This window comes from Mytilus edulis, chromosome 1, assembly GCF_963676685.1.
Source record: "Mytilus edulis chromosome 1, xbMytEdul2.2, whole genome shotgun sequence".
Lineage (NCBI taxonomy): Eukaryota > Metazoa > Mollusca > Bivalvia > Mytilida > Mytilidae > Mytilus > Mytilus edulis.
This window is the reverse complement of record NC_092344.1, coordinates 47385989-47407220: the sequence shown is the minus strand read 5'-3', so window position 1 is coordinate 47407220 and position 21232 is coordinate 47385989. Positions and strand designations below refer to the sequence as shown.

Below are 21232 nucleotides of genomic sequence, written 5' to 3'. Positions count from 1 at the left end.
AAAAAATAGCATGTCCCTCTTGACAGAAATCGAAGGCAATTGATCTATTTGGAACTGCTTGATTTTGATCAGATTCGTATTGCTTTCTTGCAGACTTTGGTTCACGTTTCTTAGGAACACAATTTCTGTGATGCCGTGACGGTGGTGGAGATCTGTACATGATTGTCTGGTTGACCCTGTAGGGTGCTGCAGACAATTCAAGTTTTCTACTCCCTTTATTAGCTGAGTGACTCATTTGCTGGTTCTCTTCTTCGTTTTCTGATTCTAGTTCTGTGCTATCTCGTACTCTATTTTCTATATTTTTTGGCGCAGACTGTGTATCTCTGTGAGACTGGTTCCCTGATGTTAAATTGATCTGTTGAGAAATGGCAGGAAAGTGTGATTGAGATATATATTGTTCCTGTTGTGATGGTAATGAAAGCACACTAGTTGGTTTATAAAGTTTTCCCGGTGGACCCTTTAATTGAGTTCTTGAGAATAACAACCTATATTTAAGATAATCAACATTCTCTTTTGGAAAATGTTTGGTGTTTTCAAATAGTTCCATTTACATATACAAATACAAAACGCAAACCTCCATTTTGATTCCAAAATATTATTTCTTGTCAGAATTGAAAAAAGAAAAACAAATCCAAGAATTATTTTCTAGTCTTATTTCCTTTCATATGAAAATTCACTAACTCATGAAATAAACAATTTTTCACAGTAAATATGTCCAAGAAACTTAAAAAAATTGTGTGAAAATTTTCTGCATTATGAACTTGTCTAGAGCTTTCTGCAGTGTGTTAATTCTCTATCATTTGTTATATATACTTACACAAAAACATCAGCACAAAAGTTTGACCCTTTAAGTAAACTAGTTTTAACCTTCCCTTAGAGACTTTAAATCCAGTTTGAAATAATAGACATTTGGTGAAAGTATTATGGATTTGAAAATGTAAGCATATTAGGCCAAGGAAATTGTTTTTGAAGGTCTTTGATATCTTTATAAAGATTATTATGATCCCTGAGGTGTGGGGGGGGGGGGGGGGATAGCACAAACACATGACTGGTTCATCTGAAGGATCATGTTGTTTGCTTTGTTTTCTAATGTTTTGTTTATTTTTAACAGATCATGGAAGATAAGAATCCTTTTTGGTCTTATTTTATCAAAGTTATAAAACTAATTTCATCGAAATGTTGTTTATGTTTCAATGTGAATGAAACATTTAATTTTTTGTATTACTTGTATTATGATTATACACAAGTATGCAGTGATTTTTGGAAAAGTTATCAAAAGAGTCAAATTTCTGTTTGTTTTTACAAGCCAAAGCTTTTCCCTCAAACTATTTTTGTCCACTCTGTACCATTTGTTTTAGTTGTTGTTGGTTTGCTGTTTAATTGAAATGTACCATGTCTCCAAAAGTCGTTTAATTCAGATATAGATTTTTTTTCTCCTGAAACAAACATTTAAGCCCTGTCCTGATTATAATAACAGGAGGGTGCTTAATGTAAGTAATCCTCAAGGTTTAAATACATAAGTTGAAATAGTACAGTAATATAATTTATCCTTATGCAGAATGTGAATAATAAATTGCTCTTGTGTGTTTGTTATTGTCATGATAATAGACCAATCTTAATTGTCATTGTTGAAATGGAAAATCTGGGGAGTTTAAATGATCTTTACCTTTGAAGAAGAAATATATTTGGATATCATAATTACTTTAATAAAAATGATTTATTTACAATTCATATCACATATTGTTATAACAGATAAAAATCAATTTGAAAGATATTGGATTTTAATTTTGCAATTTTGTAAAGTAAACAAAAGCATAGATTTTAGTTGAGAAATATGGTACACTTTCTTCTTATGGATTAATGACTAGAGATTGAAACCTTATATCCTTCAGACTGATAATTTCATTGTATCTAATTTTTTAATTCAAGGATCTGTAATTTAAAGCTTATTATTTTCCTTGCTGAGAATATAGACTACTGATTAGTATCATTTTATAGCTATGTATAAAAATGATGAGAAGTATTTCTTTCTTGAACATAAAATAAATTCAAGCTTTAGTTGAAGACAGTACTTTGACCTATAATGTTTTACTTTTACAATTTGTCACTTGGATGGAGAGTTGTCTCATTGGCACTCATACCTCATTTTCTTATATCTGTTATAATCAAGTTTGATTACTGGAATATTTGAATCATAAAGATCTAATGGTGCAGAAACTTATATAATATTACCAAATGTGAATAACTGAATATTATATGCAAATTAATGTTCTTGGATTCTTAATGGTCACAAACCAGTACTTCTCTCAAAGAAGTTCAAATTCAAAGCATAGCTACAATTATTCATCACTCTGATCATGTATATTTTTGGAAAGGAGAGTGACTAAAATATATGCTGAAAGAATTCCCTGTCATAATTACTGTAATTATTAGGGCCTTACTGACCACTGATTTGAGTAGATTGTAATTTAGAACTTGTCCATCCAACATAGTCCTTTGTTCATTGAAGACTGCCTGAATGTTAATTGTTGATTCCTTGTATTACTGTGTTCCAGTAATGGAAGCTGTGTCCTCAATAATTTGGAATATCTGCTTATCAGATTTTAAACTTGCATACTCTAAGTACATATTTTTAATTGTGTCAGTTGTACAGTTTTGAATAAACTGAAAATAATATATGCAAAAGTATTTAGTTGTGCAAATCCTTGATTGAAACCCCTATATGGTTATCCATCTATTAAAATTGTGTCTGCTTTTATCTGCAACCTTGTTGAAGTTCATTGATGAAATATTTTAATGATTGCCTTGACATTGTCCTGCTAGGAGTTGTCATGAATACAGGGTAAGCCGAAATATCCACGTCAGAACTCAATAAATGTAATGCATGAACAGAGAAGTAATTGCAATTCATTTTATACAGAATTACATCCAAAAGAATTAGAAGGTAACCTGTGGAATATGAAACCATCAATAAGTTTTTTTCAGATGATTTTTCACATCATAATGCACAAATCATTACCGTAATGTGATCTAAAATGCTGTAACTTTCTTTCAGATAACAACCACAAAAGTACAGAGTAGAAAATGGGCAGATGACAGTGAATGCAAGGAGTGCATGGCTTGTTCTAAAAATTTCTCTGTTACTATCAGGAAGGTGAGAAAAAAACCAGTATAACTTAAAAGTTCATTTACTATTTTCTTGAGTAAAAGTTTGAAACTGTCTAATAATTAAGAGAGATTAGTGCCAGGGCAAGAATTGCAGATAATACAGGTTTTAGGTAATATTTAGCACAAATGAAATCTTTGTAAAGTGGGATGAAGCTAATACAACAATGATTTATCTTTTGTTCTCTATGCTATACATTTATGATATTGTTGGGTCATTTAAACTTGCATGAATAATATTATGTGATTCAGTGAGATATTCTAAATAAAAGGGATGTTGCTCTGACTTTGTTTAATATTAGATATGTATGTTAAAGTTTATATTTTGAATTCTATGTAAACGTAAATTAAGAGATGTGCCTTAGTATACCTGCTTGCTATGCATGAGTAAATTCTGATATTAAGAGACTGCTTAAGTTTAATATCAATGTTAGTTTCATGTTTTGCAAAATTATGAGTTCCTTGCTAAAAAATTGAAATTGAAAATTTGCTCTTAGTGAACCAGGGCCAAAAGGACAAAATTTAAAGTTATCTCAGGTAAGAGGATCCAGCTTTGAATAATAATAATGATATACCTAGAAAATGATGACTGGAAAAAAAATACGAAGGTGAGTAGTATGTTTGCGAAACAGATTTAACATTTTCCACTTTATTATTTCAGCATCACTGTCGAAATTGTGGACTTATATTTTGTAATGATTGTTCGTCTAGGGAAAACAAAGTGCCATCATCGAAGAAACCTGTTCGTGTCTGTGACAATTGTTTTGCTGAATTAAATAAAAGATGATTTTATTTTTTTTAATTATATCCTCAATATTTATATTCTCAAATTATACACTCAGGTTGTGCCACTGCTTATTGTAAAACATTATAATGAATATTTTTAGTATACATGTACATGTAACTGTGATCATTTAATGGGGGAGTAGACAAGGTAAGGGTAGGGAGATTAGAATGATTAAAAAAGGTAGAAACAAATAGAAGAGTGGGGAGGGTGGGGCCAATATCTTCCTATGTCTACTCCCTCATTGAATAGGTTTAGTAATTGTTTCACAAAGTAGTCATAAATTGTGTACATTTTAAGCAGTTACATAAAAATTCATGTAATACTTTGTGAAATGGTATTTTAGATAGTATATTCAATTTAAGAGCAGCTTTAAACCTGAAAAAGGATTAGACTATAACCTGTGATATTAAGTGATGGGATGAACCCAGAAGAACTTTAATTCAATGGATAGAAATTTTGTGTGCATTTTTTTTTTATATATATATCTCCAAGGCTTATTGTTCATTGGATGAAAGAAATGATGGTACATCATATTGGTGCTATAAAGAAGTCTAGAAATACTTCTTATATGGAGATCAATAATAACAGACATTTATTTATGGAAAAATAAAAGAAACATTTCTTGAAAATTTTGTTTGAAATCAGACCATTTCTCCCAATCTAATTTTTTTTTTTTGTAGAGCTCTGAAGTCAGTTCATGTATGTAGACAGAAGTGCCTACCAGTTATTAAATTGTATTCGTCGTGTTGTTATACTATGTAATTTTAACTTGTATTTTTTCACAGCATCACTGTCGACAGTGTGGCAATATATTTTGTAATGACTGTTCCTCTAAAGAGGCTCTATTAGCTAACTCAAAGAAGCTTCAAAGAGTTTGTGAACACTGCTATAAAGATCTAACAAAGAAAAAATAACATGTGAGGATATTTTTCCACCATTTTGTCCCTGTACATTGCAGAAATATGCTTTCTTTGCTTCTGATACATATGCATGGCCAAAGATCATCCTTTTCACTTGTTTGCACATAGCTATTGATATTGTATGATAATTTTAATAATAGAGGTGCTTTTATGGAATTTTTTATTAATATGATTTTTTGTTTTTTGATTACAATTTTAATACCAAATTTAAGTATGGATGATTCAGAACTTAATGTTTTTATATAGATCTTAAGCTTCTTTTTTAATAATGGCTCAATTGGTGGTTTTTAGAGAGTAAAAATTTACAGTTAATAAACATTTTATTGTAATTTTTATTAAGATATATGCAAATCCATTTTCACATACTAGCCATACCAGTCATAAACACCGTCCTCAGGAATGAATTTCTAAGACCTGCCCTGCACAAAATCCAATATTTTGATACACATTTTAAGAATGACAAGTCTTACCCATATATTTGTAAATATATATACATTTTATTATAATATTACTGTAAAAAAATTGAGTCCTATAATGGCATGATCTTCTCTTCTTGGTTAATTGACTAGAATAAAATTTTGTTGTGTTTTAAACTATTAAACAGAATGTACAGAGCTTTTAGAGGATTGCTGAATTATAATAATTTCCTTAGTATACTTGTGAAGCAACTTTATTTGTGCAAATTTAAGCCTTATTTACCATTTTACAATTTGGAGCCAATAGGAGGTCATATCTCAGGGAAATCGGAATATTAGTTTTATAGCTAGCTGTGTTACCCTCTTTTTTTTTAAATAGAAAGTAGCAGGGTGTATAGTTTTGTGATTTGTCTGACTAGGAGCATGTGTACTTGACTCCAATCTCAATTGACTAGGGTTGTCAGTTTCCTACTGAAGGTCATGGTTCTCTCCTGGCACTCCAGCTTCCTCCAATAAAAACTCACTGCCATAAAATATCACAATAGTGTTGACAGTGGTGTTAAACACCAATCAATTATTTAAGATTGCAACCTTACTTGGATATGTAGTCAAAAAGAGTGAGGGGAAGATCCCAATTTTGATATCAATATGTCAAAGGGGATGGTCAAAGCTAATATAAAATGCAGAAAAGGGGTTTCTGCATAATAGGTCAAAAACCTTAAATGGGATATATCAAGCTCACTTGGAAATGTCACATATTTGACGAAAAGATCTTTATTGATTATTAATCTATTATGCTTAATGTCAAGGTCATAGTGACTTTAATTAGACTTAAAAGAGTTCAGAAAAGCGGTTTATAGATAACTTCATCAGAAATTATACAGGATTGCAATTTAACTTGCATATATGGTCACTTTTTTTTTATAAAAGGAGAATCCCTTTGATTTTGCTTGCATTGCTTACAAGGTCAAGGTCAATTTTAACAAATTACAACCTTATATGGAATTGGAACGAAACTTGGATATATTGGAGCATATAAGATGGTTGAGAACGAAACTATTTGAATGCACAATGTATGGAAGGTGATCTTGTGAGCTTGTTAGGTTCTTTTAAAAAAAACTAGAGGCTCTAAAGAGCCTGTGTCGCTCACCTTGGTCTATGTGAATATTAAAGGAAGCAGATGGATTCATGACAAAATTGTGTTTTGCTGATGGTGATGTGTTTGTACATCTTACTTTACTGAACATTCTTGCTGCTTAAAATTATCTCTATCTATAATGAACTTGGCCCATTAGTTTCAGTGGAAAATGTTAGTAAAAATTTACAAATTTTATGAAAATTGTTAAAAATTGACTATAAAGAACAATAACTCCTAAGGGGGTCATTTGACCATTTCGGTCATGTTGACTTATTTGTAAATCTTACTTTGCTGAACATTATTGTTGTTTACAGTTTATCTCTATCAATAATAATATTCAAGATAATGACCAAAAACAGCAAAATTTCCTTAAAACTAACAATTGGGTCAGCAACCCAACAACGGGTTGTCCGATTCATCTAAAAATTTCAGGGCAGATAAATGTTGACCTGATAAACAATTTTACCCCCTGTCAGATTTGCTTTAAATGCTTTGGGTTTTGAGTTATAAGCCAAAAACTGCATTTTACCCCATGTTCTATTTTTAGCCATGGTGGCCATCTTGGTTGGATGGCCGGGTCACCGGACACATTTTTCAAACTACTAACCCAAAAGATGATTGTGGCCAAGTTTGGATTAATTTGGCCCAGTAGTTTCAGAGGAGAAGATTTTTGTAAAATATTACTAAGATTTACCAAAAATGGTTAAAAATTGACTATAAAGAACAATAACTCCTAAGAAGGTCAACTGACCATTTCAGTCATGTTGACTTATTTGTAAATCTTACTTTGCTGAACATTATTGCTGTTTATGGTTTATCTCTATCTATAATAATATTCAAGATAATAACCAAAAAGAGCAAAATTTCCTTAAAATTACTAATTCAGGGCCAGCAACCCAACAACGGGCTGTCCGATTCATCTGAAAATTTCAGGGCAGATAGATCTTGAACTGATAAACAATTTTACCCATGTCAGATTTGCTCTAAATGCTTTGGGTTTTGAGTTATAAGCCAAAAACTGCATTTTACCCCATGTTCTATTTTTAGCCATGGCGGCCATCTTGGTTTGATGGCCGGGTCACCAGACACATTTTTCAAACTACTAACCCAAAAGATGATTGTGGCCAAGTTTGGATTAATTTGGCCCAGTAGTTTCAGAGGAGAAGATTTTTGTAAAATATTACTAAGATTTACGAAAAATGGTTAAAAATTGACTATAAAGGGCAATAACTCCTAAAGGGGTCAACTGACCATTTCAGTCATGTTGACTTATTTGTAAATCTTACTTTGCTGAACATTATTGCTGTTTACTGTTTATCTCTATCTATAATAATATTCAAGATAATAACCAAAAACAGCAAAATTTCCTTAAAATTACTAATTCAGGGGCAGCAACCCAACAACGGGTTATCCGATTCATCTGAAAATTTCAGGGCAGATAGATCTTCACCTGTTTAACAATTCTACCCCTTGTCAGATTTGCTCTAAATGCTTTGGTTTTTGAGTTATTAGCCAAAAACTGCATTTTACCCCTATGTTCTATTTTTAGCCATGGCGGCCATCTTGGATGGTTGGCCGGGTCACCGGACACATTTTTTAAACTAGATACCCCAATGATGATTGTGGCCAAGTTTGGTTTAATTTGGCCCAGTAGTTTCAGAGGAGAAGATTTTTGTAAAAGTTAACGACGACGACGGACGACGGACGACGACGGACGACGACGGACGCCGGACGCCAAGTGATGAGAAAAGCTCACTTGGCCTTTTAGGCCAGGTGAGCTAAAAAAAGGTACTTATTTCGGGTAGGCATTGTAATGTAGGATTTTGACCTTGCTGCAAATTACTCATTTGAAATCTTTAATGTGTTTTTTATCTTAACATTTAGCCTTTTAATTTTGATGAACAATTTCATTTACTGTGTCGGGCACTTTAGTTTGTATAATGACAATTTTAAAAACTTTTATTTTTAAACAACAGTTCATAAATTATATTAATCTTGTTTCTCATTATACAGACATGATGAGAAACAGCATTGTAGAAAACTTATTAGTTTGTATGTATGAAGAAAATGGAGATATGGGTGAATTGAGAATGAAAATTATCAAACTGCTCCTTTAATTACCAAAAATGAGCAGATAAAAATACATATTTAAGGAAAGTGTATCATTCATCCACAACTTTATATTTCTAACATGTCTGAATAAGAAAGCAAGATGGTAAAAATACATGTAATTGAATGGAGAGTTGTCTCATTGGCACTCATACAACATCTTTTTATATCTATGTAATTGAACTCTTATTTTCATGCCTACCTGTAGGAAGACACTGAGGATTGAATGGTAGATACTACTGCTGTGATACACTGGATAACAAAAACGTTTTCTATTTTGCTTTTGGTGTCGAGGTTGTTTTTACTACATAAACTTGTACTTTTATACCAGACTTAGTCCAGAAAAAACTTTGCATATTACCTATATTTTTTTTCAATTTGAGACAGCAAAATTGTTTTTTTTTACTTTTAAATTTTTAAGTCATACATATAAAGTGAATGTTCTTCAATATCATTTCATAAGAATTTGAAGTCCAAAAGTAATAATGTTAAAGCAACTATGTTTTTAATAACTAATACCAATGTTTATACCAATCAAATATCAAGATTTTTTGGTGCATCTAAACTTGTCCATGTTTAAAATAGGTTGTTTAAACCTCAAAAACAGTCTCGATTATTCTTTTATCTTATTTTACTGAAGCAATATGAAAATTAAAAAAAATATGTATGTTCTGCCTGCACTCATGTATGCATTGAATAAGTGGCAACTTGGCTACTGGGATTGTGACTTGTGGGCAGTTTCCAGGATGGACAAGGGTATTGGAGATGTTATAAATTTTGCGAATTTGTTGGAGATTAATATATTTTCTAAATGTTTAAAGTGTATACTACATCATTTGGATACATATAGAACAAAAAAAGCAATCATGCATTATATTTTTAAAGCCAGCTTTTTATTACATTTTTTTTATGATTTGTTTTAATTTATTAAAAGTTCTCAGGAACATTACACTTGTATTGATATTTTAAAGAGATTTGCAAATGAAAAAAGATGTATAACACCATGTTTTTCTTAAGAGCTTATATGGTAAAACAAAGATGTGCTTCCAAGCTTCATACAAAATGTATTAGTCAACACCTTTTCATCCCAGTAAAATTACTAAAAGAAGCATTCAATTCTTTAATAAATAATAGAATTTTTCAAGGATAACCAACCTGGCTTATTGTCTGTGATAAAAATGTCTGCAACAGGCTAGGAAAATGATGCTTGTTCTCCAGTGGTTTCAAAGATTATTGAGTTGTATATATAATGTTAAATTACATGTAACAGAATTTCCTTTAAAAGAGGCTTTCCTCAGAGTTTGATCATTTTCATCCACAAGATTTTATGTTATAAGAAGTTATTCATGGTATTGTAATATTTACTCAACAGTTCATTTTTTTTTTTTGGTACGTTCTATAAGCAAATAAAATATAGGGTTTTATTGTAATTTTACAGTACATACAAATAATTTTATGCTTTAGTTTATTTTTTTCTCAGAAAAATCCCCAAAATTTAAAAAATGTAAAAAAAGATATATGAGGTTTACCATTTATGTTTGTATGAATGGATTTTTATTGTGCTCTGCATGGTGTCAGATTACAAAAATGACAATTAAAATTTGATGAAAAAATGCTTAAATAAGATGCAATGCTTTAATAATGGTGTGAATGTTTTTGAGAGTATTTTTATATTGTTATTCAGTAAAAACAAATGTTATTTTTCATTATTTTATTATTATATACATATTTTACATGTTTTCCTGGTGACAAAATAAAAACATATACATTCCATATTAGTGTTTATTTTCATTGTGCCATATGAGTCAAATGCATGATATTATCTACAGCTCAAACCATACATGTGTTGACATATGCTTTAGCAAGTGGTCAATTTCTATTCTAATCTTATCAGGTGCTATTTTAAACAATATGTCTAGCATTGAATCGGAATTGCTCATGCAAAACCTATATCATATAAATATAGAAATAAGACGTGGTACGATTGACAATGAAACAACTCTCCACTAGAGACAAAATGGCATAGAAGTAAACAACTGATGGTCATCCTATGCCCTTCAACAATGAGCAAAAACCATGTAGTAAGCTAGGTAGGTCACTTGAATTTAATACAATATGCAAGAAAATAGGTTGACACATGTATAGTGTATACCGTCAAACTTTGATAGCTCGAACACCATCAGGGCAATTGATAAATGTTTGAGATATATAAACACATAAATAACAGTAGTGTGAAGCGTTTTTTCATGCACATATTTGGCCCAAAAATTGTTTGCCTACGTCAAAATGAGAGAAAGCTTAACATGTGTCATGAAACATTTGACAACATTAAGCTGTTAAAATGAAGGTAGCCACCGTTATGGATAGGTTAATATTGAATGTACTGACTTTTAAAAACATTTTACTGGAAACATTGATGACTAATGAATATGTAAAGAAAATATTCATGAACAATGCTTATGTAATGAAAACATTGTTGAATAATGAATATGTTATGAAAACATAGATGAATAATGAATATGTAATGAAAAAGTTGTTCACTGTATTTGAATATGTATCAGCTGTTGAAGTTAGACTGTAACACTTAAAACACAAGAATAGTCCACCTATTGCTGACCCAGGTGCAGGAACTTGAACAGGTTTTTAAACGTTGTCAATAGTGTTTATTCAGAGAACATTCAAACACATTTATAATGTCCAGTTGATTGACTTATTGCTGAAAAGTCTTGTCATTTTTTGTTTGCCTGGTTCCGTCGCATGATTTCACCAGGACTAGGATATGGTCTCTGTTGGAATAAAGGTCCAGAAGCTGTGGTGTCTGCTCCTGTCTTGGCTTCATTGCCTCTATCTAGTCCAGATGACCAAGAGCCCCTGAAATAATAAAATGACACTGAATTATGCATTGACAAAAATAACAAGAAATTAACTCCAACCACATAATATGCTTAAGTTAACTTCTAAAACTAAAGGCTCTAAAGTGTCTGTGTCTCTCACCTGCATCTTCATCAATGGACACTTTTTTCAGGGTAAAAATCATCATAACAGAGGAATAACTATTAAGAGCTAACTGACAATTTATGTCATGTTGATGTATTAGTATATCTTATTCTGCTGATTGTTTTCCCTTTTAAAGTTCCTATCTATCTATCATAGTTTTCAAGATAATAGACGAAAAACCAAAAAACAAAAATTAAATATTATGATTAAAGGGCAATACCTTGGAAAATGAGAGGACATAAGATTTATGATGGCTTACTTGTAAAAAAATTCTTTTTCTACAGCAGTTTTTAAGTTAAAAGTTGCTTTTTACTCCTAATTTCTTATTTTTAGCCATGTCAACCATGTTTGTCAGCAGGTTGGGTGGTCAAACACTTTTAAAACTAGATACCCCATTGATTATTGTGGCCAAGTTTGGTTACATTAGGCCTAGTAGTTTTAGATATGATCTTTGTAAAAGTTAACAGATGACAATGGCTGATGATGCAGAAAGACGGCGACAGTTCAGGAGCAGTTGTGGATACAAATATGGGACCACTGATTAATAAAAGAAATTGCTACCAACTGAGTGAATTTCAAAGCATTTAAAGCATATGTTGTTACACAATGCTATTTTACACATTTTTAATTAACAACTGATTTATATTTGTGGTTACTCATAGCATAATATGCGAGAAATTGCAGAGCTGAGGTATGAATTCGTGATTTTTTTGTGTTTCCTTATGTTTCCTATGGTTTTGTTATATGCACCACCTCTTTCATTTCATTCTCAAAGGTACAAGTACTAAAATGAGTAGAATGTACCAATCCCTTAATGTATGGTTACTACTATCTTCTTTCATAACTATAGTGCCTAACAAGATTTTGTGAGGTAGACGAAATTGACTTTAAAACGATCGTATTGACTTTTGATGTCCAGAAATAGGCAGATCGGACATATTTTGACTTTATTTACTTACTTCTTAAGTTTGTAATTAATTGTAATTAACATATTCCAATGAACTGAAAAATGTTTTTTTTTGTTTTGTTATGATAAATAATAATTTTACCTGCCGTAGTCGTGCGTAAAATATATTTCGGCATTTCTCTTAAGAAATGACTTGTTTAATGGAACAAAACGTCTTATTTGTAAACTTTCTCTTTTATCTCCACAATAGGCTTTTAAAAAATAATCTTTCAACTGTGTATTCAGAAAATTTTGTGAAAATAGACGAAGTGGCAATTCTTACCTTTCATACCTTAACTTTCATTGATAAAACATAATATTGACTCGTCCAGTGTCCAGTTTGAAGGTCATTTTAGTTACCGTACACATTCATGCACGTTCTAATTAATCAATAGTCATGTATGAAAAGCATAAACAAGTTTGTAGGTAAACTAATAACAACTTAATCCAATCAAATTGCCTACGATTCAATAACAATGAACAGTCCACATCATAAAAATGTATAGGGGTAAACTGGGTAGGGAGAAAATGTCAGATATTTTAAGTTAATTATTTTGCAACAACGAATAAAAATTTGTTAACCAATAGATTTGCTATAATTTCATAAACATGTCATTCTGTATTGGTATAGTTTTTGGATCTTTTATTTGCGTATTTAAGGCTGTAAAAAGTTTGGCCTTCAAAAGTCAACATAATCATTGACTTTATACAGAAAATTCGCCTTTTTAAAACATTGAATGTATCACGAATAATACGCGACAACAAAGTAAAATCATTTCTAAAAACACTGCAAAAAAAATCATTCTGATTGATACAGTGGTATTGTCATAAATTGCGCTGGAGTGAACAGTGGTACAGCAAACGTCGAATTCCCTCACACAATGTTATCACACACTATAGTTGTGACTCAATATCTAATTCTTCTGTAACCATTTATCATAAACATAACACTAAAGGTGGTACTTAACACTACAGGGAGATAACTCTGTAAAGTCAGCTAAACGTTTTAATTACATTGTGTTGTAAAAGGAATATCAAGCTTCTCAATGATCAAAATTGGTGTTTGTCAAATTGCTATATAACCAGTGTATTTTTTCTGGAAAACGGTTGGTTCAAAAAAAATTTAATTTTTATATTTTTGTTAAAGTGTCAAAGTAAATACTTCGACAAAATTTTATGAAAATTAAACGAGCCAAATTAATTTTAGTGACAGTGTTGTGTACCACCTTAACTGTCCAGCCATATTTATAGGACTTTTTTATTGTCAACTTTCCCTGTAGATCTGATTTTCTTAACTGATTAGATTTGTATATGAGGTTTTGATCTTTTGATTGACGAGACAAAGAAGACTCCAAAAGAAATTTAAATATACCTTGATACTTCAGAATAAGATGCAGGGTCCATTGGATCCAGTTCTTCCTTTTTATTTTGATTCCTTCTCCCACCCCTACCACCGCCACCCCTAGCAGCTCCTCCTCTACCACCACCCCCACCCCCTCCCCTTCCACCTCTCTTGTCATCTTGTCTATTAGTATCTGTACGCTGACGCTTTCTCTCAAACTCTTCATCAGAATCAGAGTCACTGGATGAACTACTACTCTGTAAAAGTTATATGAACATTTGAAATGTATATAAAATCTTGTTGAAAGATATTTGTGAGTTAAAAATATTGCTAAACAAAGAAAAAATTGTCATACGGCCATGATTTTTATTAAATTTGGTCATAAGATTTCCTTTATTATATAAGTACATGTACTGAAACTGAAAAAACTAATAAATGTAAAAAGGGAGAAAATAAGAAGTGTCTACAATAAATGAATGCACTGATGATAAAAACAATAAATTCTACCAAAGATAAAACTTTACTGCAAACATTCAGCAAAATTTCTGAAGATAAAAAGTGAAGTAATGACAACCGGGTACTGTATTCTGTATTAGATTTTGAAGAAATTTACTTCAAACACAAAATTTTACTCAAGCCTAAAATGCAGACTTTTGTCCATGATTTCAAATTCAGACAATAAAAATAAAGGACTGCTGTATAAATGAGATAACAACCCACCATAAAAAAAGGATGTAATTGCAACTATACACAAATGTAGGTCACCATACAGACTTGCATAATGAGCAAAACCAGTTCAGCCATAAAAGGCAAAATGTGAAATATTCAAAAGATAAAACCAACAGCCAAATTTATGATAAATCATAAGCCTTTCACACAACAAGACAGAATATATATATATTTGTTTAAAACCAGAAAGTATTTCAAACCTACAAGAAAGTTTTCGTGGGCCAGAAATGTTTTAAGAAACTAATTAATAAACTACAAAAAAAACCTACAGGTGAACTCTCTGAATCATTGACATCCATCTCTTCATCATCACTAAGATGAAAATCATCTTCATGGCTACTCACTATAGCTGAATCTCCAAATATTGCTAAAACATACAAAAAAATATGGTATTTTTATTCTAAAATGAATCCAATAATTTAAAATTGCCAAAAAATATATAAAACAGTTAAACAACAGAGATTTAATTGAAAATAAGTCCCCTAAGCACATGTGTAGATAGGAAGAGATCACTATTTAATACAGTTTTAAAAAATATTATCATGTACTTTTTCAACTTTATCTTCTTCATAAAGAAGGTAGTAATCTCATGTTTAGTCATCTTATGAAATTTTTAAGCTGATAAAGGGACATACTAGTAGATGCATATCAAATCTTATTCTTATTGGCTCTTTTTTTTTTAATTTGTCTCATTGGCAACCATACAACAACAAATGTACTTAAAGTTTTATATATGAAATCTTTCCAGCTATTAAAGGGAGATAATTCAATTGTAGTGGAAAAGAGTAATTAATTGCCATGCAGCATTGTAAGAAAGGCAGTTAGTTACCTAGTTCATTTTTTATCAAGAGTCATAATTACCTTGTATTTTGTCAGCAGATAAGGTTATTTGTGCAGAAGGATGTACGGGTGACAGCCATGACACCTGATCTGTTACCAAGTTCCAGTAATAGTATCTATTTCTGAAAGGAAAATTCATATTATTTTATCATATTGAATTCTCAAGAAAACTGAAGAGTTGCTCAAGAGAGATAACTGAAGGTATACCAGTAACCATTACAGACACTAAAAATCTTGACAAATTTAACGGATGTGGAGGAAAATATTGTTATTCTATAAGTAAAATGAACAAAACTGATAATTCTTTGTTTGCCTTAAAAGGCTTCTCATGGTAGATGATTCATTCATACTATTGGAGCAGTACTTATTTCATGGAATTTTACTATATATATGTGAACCAAGCATTAAAGTGTTCTTGGCATATTGGCTTGAATTCAGTATTTGTTAAAAATCACTATCTTGTGGTGAAATTTTAATAAAATGTACAATTTCATCTGTTTTCCTCCCGACTGATACAAATATTAATACATGTAAATGTACATGTAAATGCATATGTAGTTTTTAACAACTGTTTTCTTACGTTTCAGGATCAGCAACTTCTAACCAACCATCCGGTAATGGATATTTCCCTAACATTCTGTCTCGTTTTCTTATCATATCTGAGTCTTTCTGGAATTCTTTCATCCCCCACTTTTCCTTGCAGTAATCGACACATGTGTGGTATTTATTAGATCTATTAGGGCATGCTGGTATGTGATGGATGAGAGGTCCGTCTTCCTCTTCCTCCTCCTCTTCTGATTGAGGTTCAGGAATGTCTGCTGGCTTTTCATATTCTGCTTCTTTCACAGGGTCATCATAATCTTCTGCAAAAACCTCCTCAACTTCATCAGCTTAAAAATGAAAAAAATCTAGAATGAGTACATGAGGTAGTAATGGGGTACATGTACCTTCATGATGTATAAGGGCAAAAATTCTTGCCAAATGACGTTAACTGTAATTTTTAGTACATGACCATAAAATGTACACTTTCTTTTAGACGATAAAAAAATCAGCTGAATTTGACGAAACATGCTTTTTTTTTTATTATTAAATAACAGTAACAATAACTATTTGAGACATCTGAGGAATCATTATAAGAATATTTTGACAAAATCAAGGTAAAATTTTAACCAATTTGATGCTAACGGTAGCCAAAAATTACCATTTGACGCCTGACGGTAAAGGGCATTAGCACCCTCGTACATTTAATAAGAACATATGTGGATCAACATGATAAATTATAAATAATATTGGAAAACATATACTGTGGATTCATTAATTTTCTTGGGTATTAATTTTCATGGATTAAGGAAAACTTACATAATCTTTGATATTTTTAATTTGTGGTCTTGCCGAGGTCTGCATACAAGCCTATAGAAAATTTGTTATTCGTTGAACATTTAATTTCGTGGTTTAACAGTCCCCACAAAATCCATGAAAATTGGTATCCAACAAATAATAATGAATCCACAGTATGTCTTTTAATAGGGCTAAAAATTTCTTAACTTTACTTCCTTTATAGTAAACTGTCTTTTTAACCAATAAATACAAAACCAGGTGCTCGCAAGGTGCAGCTTTATACAACCGCAGAGGTCAACCATGAACAGTTGGGGCAAGTATGGACACAACATTCAAGCTTGATACAGCTATGAATTTGGATTGTGATCAAATTTTTGACATAATATGGGTTTTTAACACAAAACAAATGTCAAGATCTTACAAATCTATTGCACAATATTGTGCAATTAAAGATTTCAAAAATTTAAAATTTGATAAATTTGGAAAAGAAATTGAAAACTACTACCACCCCCTTTTTTTTGCAAATAGTCAAAAACCTAACATTACTTTATACATAATTTAAGTAGTGTAAGAGAGGTAAATCCGAACATACACAACAAAGTATGTTAAATGTTTTTGAATTACCTCCCTTTCACTGCTTTTAAATTGTCTTAATTGTCCATTGACCAGAAAAAACTAGTTTTTCCCCATTTTTTGCCCCTTAATTCCAAAAGATTTTGAGCCATAAACCCCCAAATTCTATACTCACTATCCCTCCATGGTATGGAAACTTGTGGTATCATTTCAGAGATGATTCATACACATAAGGCCAAATAAAAATATATGTGTGGTTCCAGTAACATACTTTTAAAAATAGGGTCGGTAGGTCGGCAAATTTTATTTATTTTTTTTTCTAAATTTTATTTTGGATTGTCAAAATCAGGAAAAAAATCGTGTTTACCAAAATTGTTTCCGGTATTATAAATGTCAATACCGAAAGTCAGCCATTTTAAAAGTGTTTGGTTGCAAAATAAAGACAGTCATTTACCTTTTTAGTTAATTTTGTTGCATTTTGACGAGTTGTTATGAATTCTTGCATTTTATCAATAACAGATACTTCTGATGGAAATTCAGATGACAGAAATCTAAGAATTTTATTATTTTAATTCACAATCTTCAAAATTTGAACGTTTGAAAATTTATTTTTCCGAAATGAAAAAAAAATTCTAGGGTCAGAGGGTTTGAACTAGGGTCGGTCAGGTTACTGGAACCACACATATATTTTTATTTGGCCTAAACACAAGTTATTGTTTGAAAAATACAAAAATGCTTAATTTGGGCCCCTTTTTGGTCCCTAATTCTAAAACGATTGGTACCATAACCCCCTTCCTAGAATGGTATTGAACCATCTGGTAAAAATTTAAAAAGATCCATTCACTAAAACTTAAGTCCGGAAACTAAATGTGTCTTCGGACGACAACGACACAGATGACATGATAGCATTATACCACGCAAAAAAAAATTTTGGGGTCGTATAAAAAGCAACTACATGTACATGTAAAGTAACTATATTCAGAATATATGATGTTACAAGCAAAAGGTTATTACAAAAATTTGATACATGTAAATCATATATATCATGTAAGTGGAATAACCCAACAACAACTCTTATCCATACATTCTTGATTATCAAGAGAATATGCTATCAAGACTCTTTCAATTGATAGATTGATTTGTGTTTAAAGCCACTTTCAACATAGCAGTATAAAGTTACATGTCAAGCAACAGAAACTCTAGCATTTCAATCAGAGAAATGAGTTGATTTTTTTGTAGTTTATTCCCTGGAACTATCACATGACAGTTTGTCACTGGTTATCAAAAATTTGTCCTTGACATTGCTGATATAATGTTTTCGACAGAATTTGGTAGAAATTCTGTCAAGAAATGTACATGTGAAATGGGCTTATAATTCAAATTTTTATATGAATAATCAATATTTGCAGGTGAAATAACTCCTTTTACATACATGTAGGATGATAGTTTTCAAACTTGTCAGAGACATTGCTGATATAAACCTTTGATTTACATACATATACATATAAATTTGATAAAATCTGGCAAGAATTTGGCATTTCAGAATCTAAAGAATTCTGGGTAACTAGCGAGTTACCCAAACATGAAAATTATTTTATGTCAATGGTTGAATTCCAATTGTTCAAGATGGTGTATGTTTTTGAAAATATTACCCAGAATTCATTTGATTCTGAAACCGCCAATTGTATACAAGAGAGCTTTTACAAGACAAATACCCTTTCCATAGCATCACAAAAGCATCCTGCAGGGGGAAAAGATTTTATCTTTTAAAGCTTTTACATTAATGCTAGCAAAACAAATCTTTGTTTGGCTTGCTTGCTTTGTTTGTATCAGTGTTTGCTCAAGCATGGCAATTAAGATAGGCGGGGCTTCAGCTTGTATACATCATACTTAAATTTTATTGGACATTATGTTTGAGGTTAAGGACACTAAATTCATAACTGAGAATACAATTAAACTATAACCACAAAAACAGTTGTTTCAGTTTATGTCTTCTTTATTCATTTATAGTTACAGAATTATTTTTTTCCTCTTGTGCCAAATAAAAATAAATATGTGGTTTCAGTTACCCAACAATAAGTCAAATGAATGAACTTTTTAAAAGTTTATTTGACCACCACTTCATGGTAAACAAAATTTCAAACCAAAACTTTAACATGATAATGGACTGACAACTTAAGGACAGACAGTATAAATTATATGGTTCACTACTGACCCCACATAGATCCTACAATGTATGATTTAAATTATGCAGGGTCCATACAAGGATGCATCAATTTTTCTCATTAAGGAACCTTTTCATTATTATAATAAATTCCATGTTTATTTGGTGTTATGATGTTTTGAGCGGTTCATAACACTTTCTATACAATGTATTTTGGGTAGATAGTGTTGTGCACGGCACAGTACATTCTAGTGAAAATATACTATTTTCTTTGTAATAGAAAGTGTTGTGTGCAGCACAGAACATTACAGTACAAAATAAGCATGGAATTTATTAAGAATTTCAATAACAAGAATTTAAGAAAATTCCACAATTAAAAATAATTCCAAGTTCAAATAATAGCCTGTTTCACATAGGTTAAGATAATATTTTTCCATTAGTAAACTTGAAAAAAATTAACTTTTTGCTTCTTTTAAGTAGCAAGGTTTATGCCTTTGATGCTATCATTTAGCTGTAAATTCTATTTTATTAGAAAAAATGCTATAATAATGGCTTAACTTAATGAACTAATACTTTCTTAACAGATTTTTCCCATCAGTGGGAGCATTTTTCCTGTAAAGTTCAAGGTTTTGTCTTTCAGATTATGTAATAAAATTCTACTGTTCGCAATAAAAATTTCACTGTTTGGGGGTGGTTGAAATTAGTGGGGTTATTAGAATAATGATACTTAAAGAAGTGATTTTTTGAAAGGAAATTGAGGTATGATACTTAAACAAGTGATTTTTATGTCATCCTAGATTCAATACAAGGTCATCACCTGACATGACCTGGTCATCCTAGACAACACAGATGTTGGCCCTGATAATTTTAGCATCATAATTAGTCGCTGGATCATTAGTATTCTATATTTAAAACTACAAAAAATTAAATCACTTAGTCTAGTGATAAATTTGTACTACTAAAAAGGTGATTATTAAAGAAAGACAACTCTTACTTTCAACCTTTAATAGCTTTATAAACATAATGTTACTTGTGGGTCTCATTGGGGTCTAAGAGTGAAGCGGGATTGTCGATTTTTGGTAAGCGGGACACGTGAAAGTCAAATTATTGTGTCGTGAAAACGGGAAATGAGGTCTAGCGGGACCCAGGAAATGACCAAAAAAAATGAGAATTGCTTATGTACATAGTGTAAGCGGGATACGGGAATTTGACAAAATAGTAAGCGGGATCCGGGATCAGGAAAATCACTCATTTAAGTAAACTTGTCCCTAGTCCACATGGGGGGGGGGGGGGGGGGGCATTATTTACTATTTCTATTTACTGTTCTGATATCATTTTTTTTTACTATCAATGTGCCACCGCATTAAAAAAAAATAAAAAATGAAAATATCAGTATTAAAACGTTAAAAATTGAATAAGAATGCGAAGTCATGTGTTAGATCTATAGCCTATATAGTCCAAATAATTATGACGTCTTGAAAGGCTATTATAACGTCAAAGAAAAAAATTATAATAGCCTTTCAAGACGTCATAATTATTTGGACTATAGCCTATAGGACTAAGCTAAGTAAGTCCCCTGATTGTTCGGTGACTTTGCATCTTATTTTCAAAGAATCAAATAAAAATAACCTGTTTTTTGCTCTTCTTTAACAATTCCTCGCTTTTGAAGTCGAGCTAAAAGAGCTTGTGGGAGAGGCATTTGAATAAGAATCTTTCAAAGCTTTAGTCTGTCTTGCTTTTCCTAAACATGTTACAACAAGGGGGATAA

The 21232-nt window shown here is 31.2% G+C and overlaps 2 protein-coding genes across 9 annotated transcripts in view; one reads left to right on the top strand and one right to left on the bottom strand.

Annotated features, from left to right (window-relative positions):
• Positions 1 to 8870, top strand: part of LOC139484108 (early endosome antigen 1-like) — a 62442-nt gene extending 53572 nt beyond the window's left edge. For 4 of the 8 annotated variants that reach the window (XM_071267884.1, XM_071267871.1, XM_071267877.1 and 1 more), the window contains 2 exons: positions 3056 to 3154; positions 4738 to 6401. In XM_071267884.1, the coding sequence (XP_071123985.1) occupies positions 3056 to 3154; positions 4738 to 4866 (228 nt within the window). In that variant the 3' untranslated portion in view covers positions 4867 to 6401. Of the gene's footprint in view, positions 1 to 3055; positions 3155 to 3826; positions 6408 to 8743 lie in introns of those variants that run through there. The other 4 variants (XM_071267847.1, XM_071267859.1, XM_071267865.1 and 1 more) reach the window with 4 other exon arrangements.
• A 1361-nt stretch (positions 8871 to 10231) lies between these two features.
• LOC139484168 (polyglutamine-binding protein 1-like) lies at positions 10232 to 21226 on the bottom strand. The gene is made up of 6 exons (XM_071267902.1): positions 21094 to 21226; positions 15970 to 16279; positions 15411 to 15511; positions 14819 to 14916; positions 13851 to 14077; positions 10232 to 11406 (listed from the first exon to the last, which is right to left on the bottom strand). The coding sequence occupies exons 1-6, from the start codon at positions 21161 to 21163 to the stop codon at positions 11265 to 11267; spliced, it is 948 nt and encodes a 315-aa protein (XP_071124003.1). The 5' UTR covers positions 21164 to 21226; the 3' UTR covers positions 10232 to 11264.
• Between the last annotated feature and the right edge of the window lie 6 nt (positions 21227 to 21232).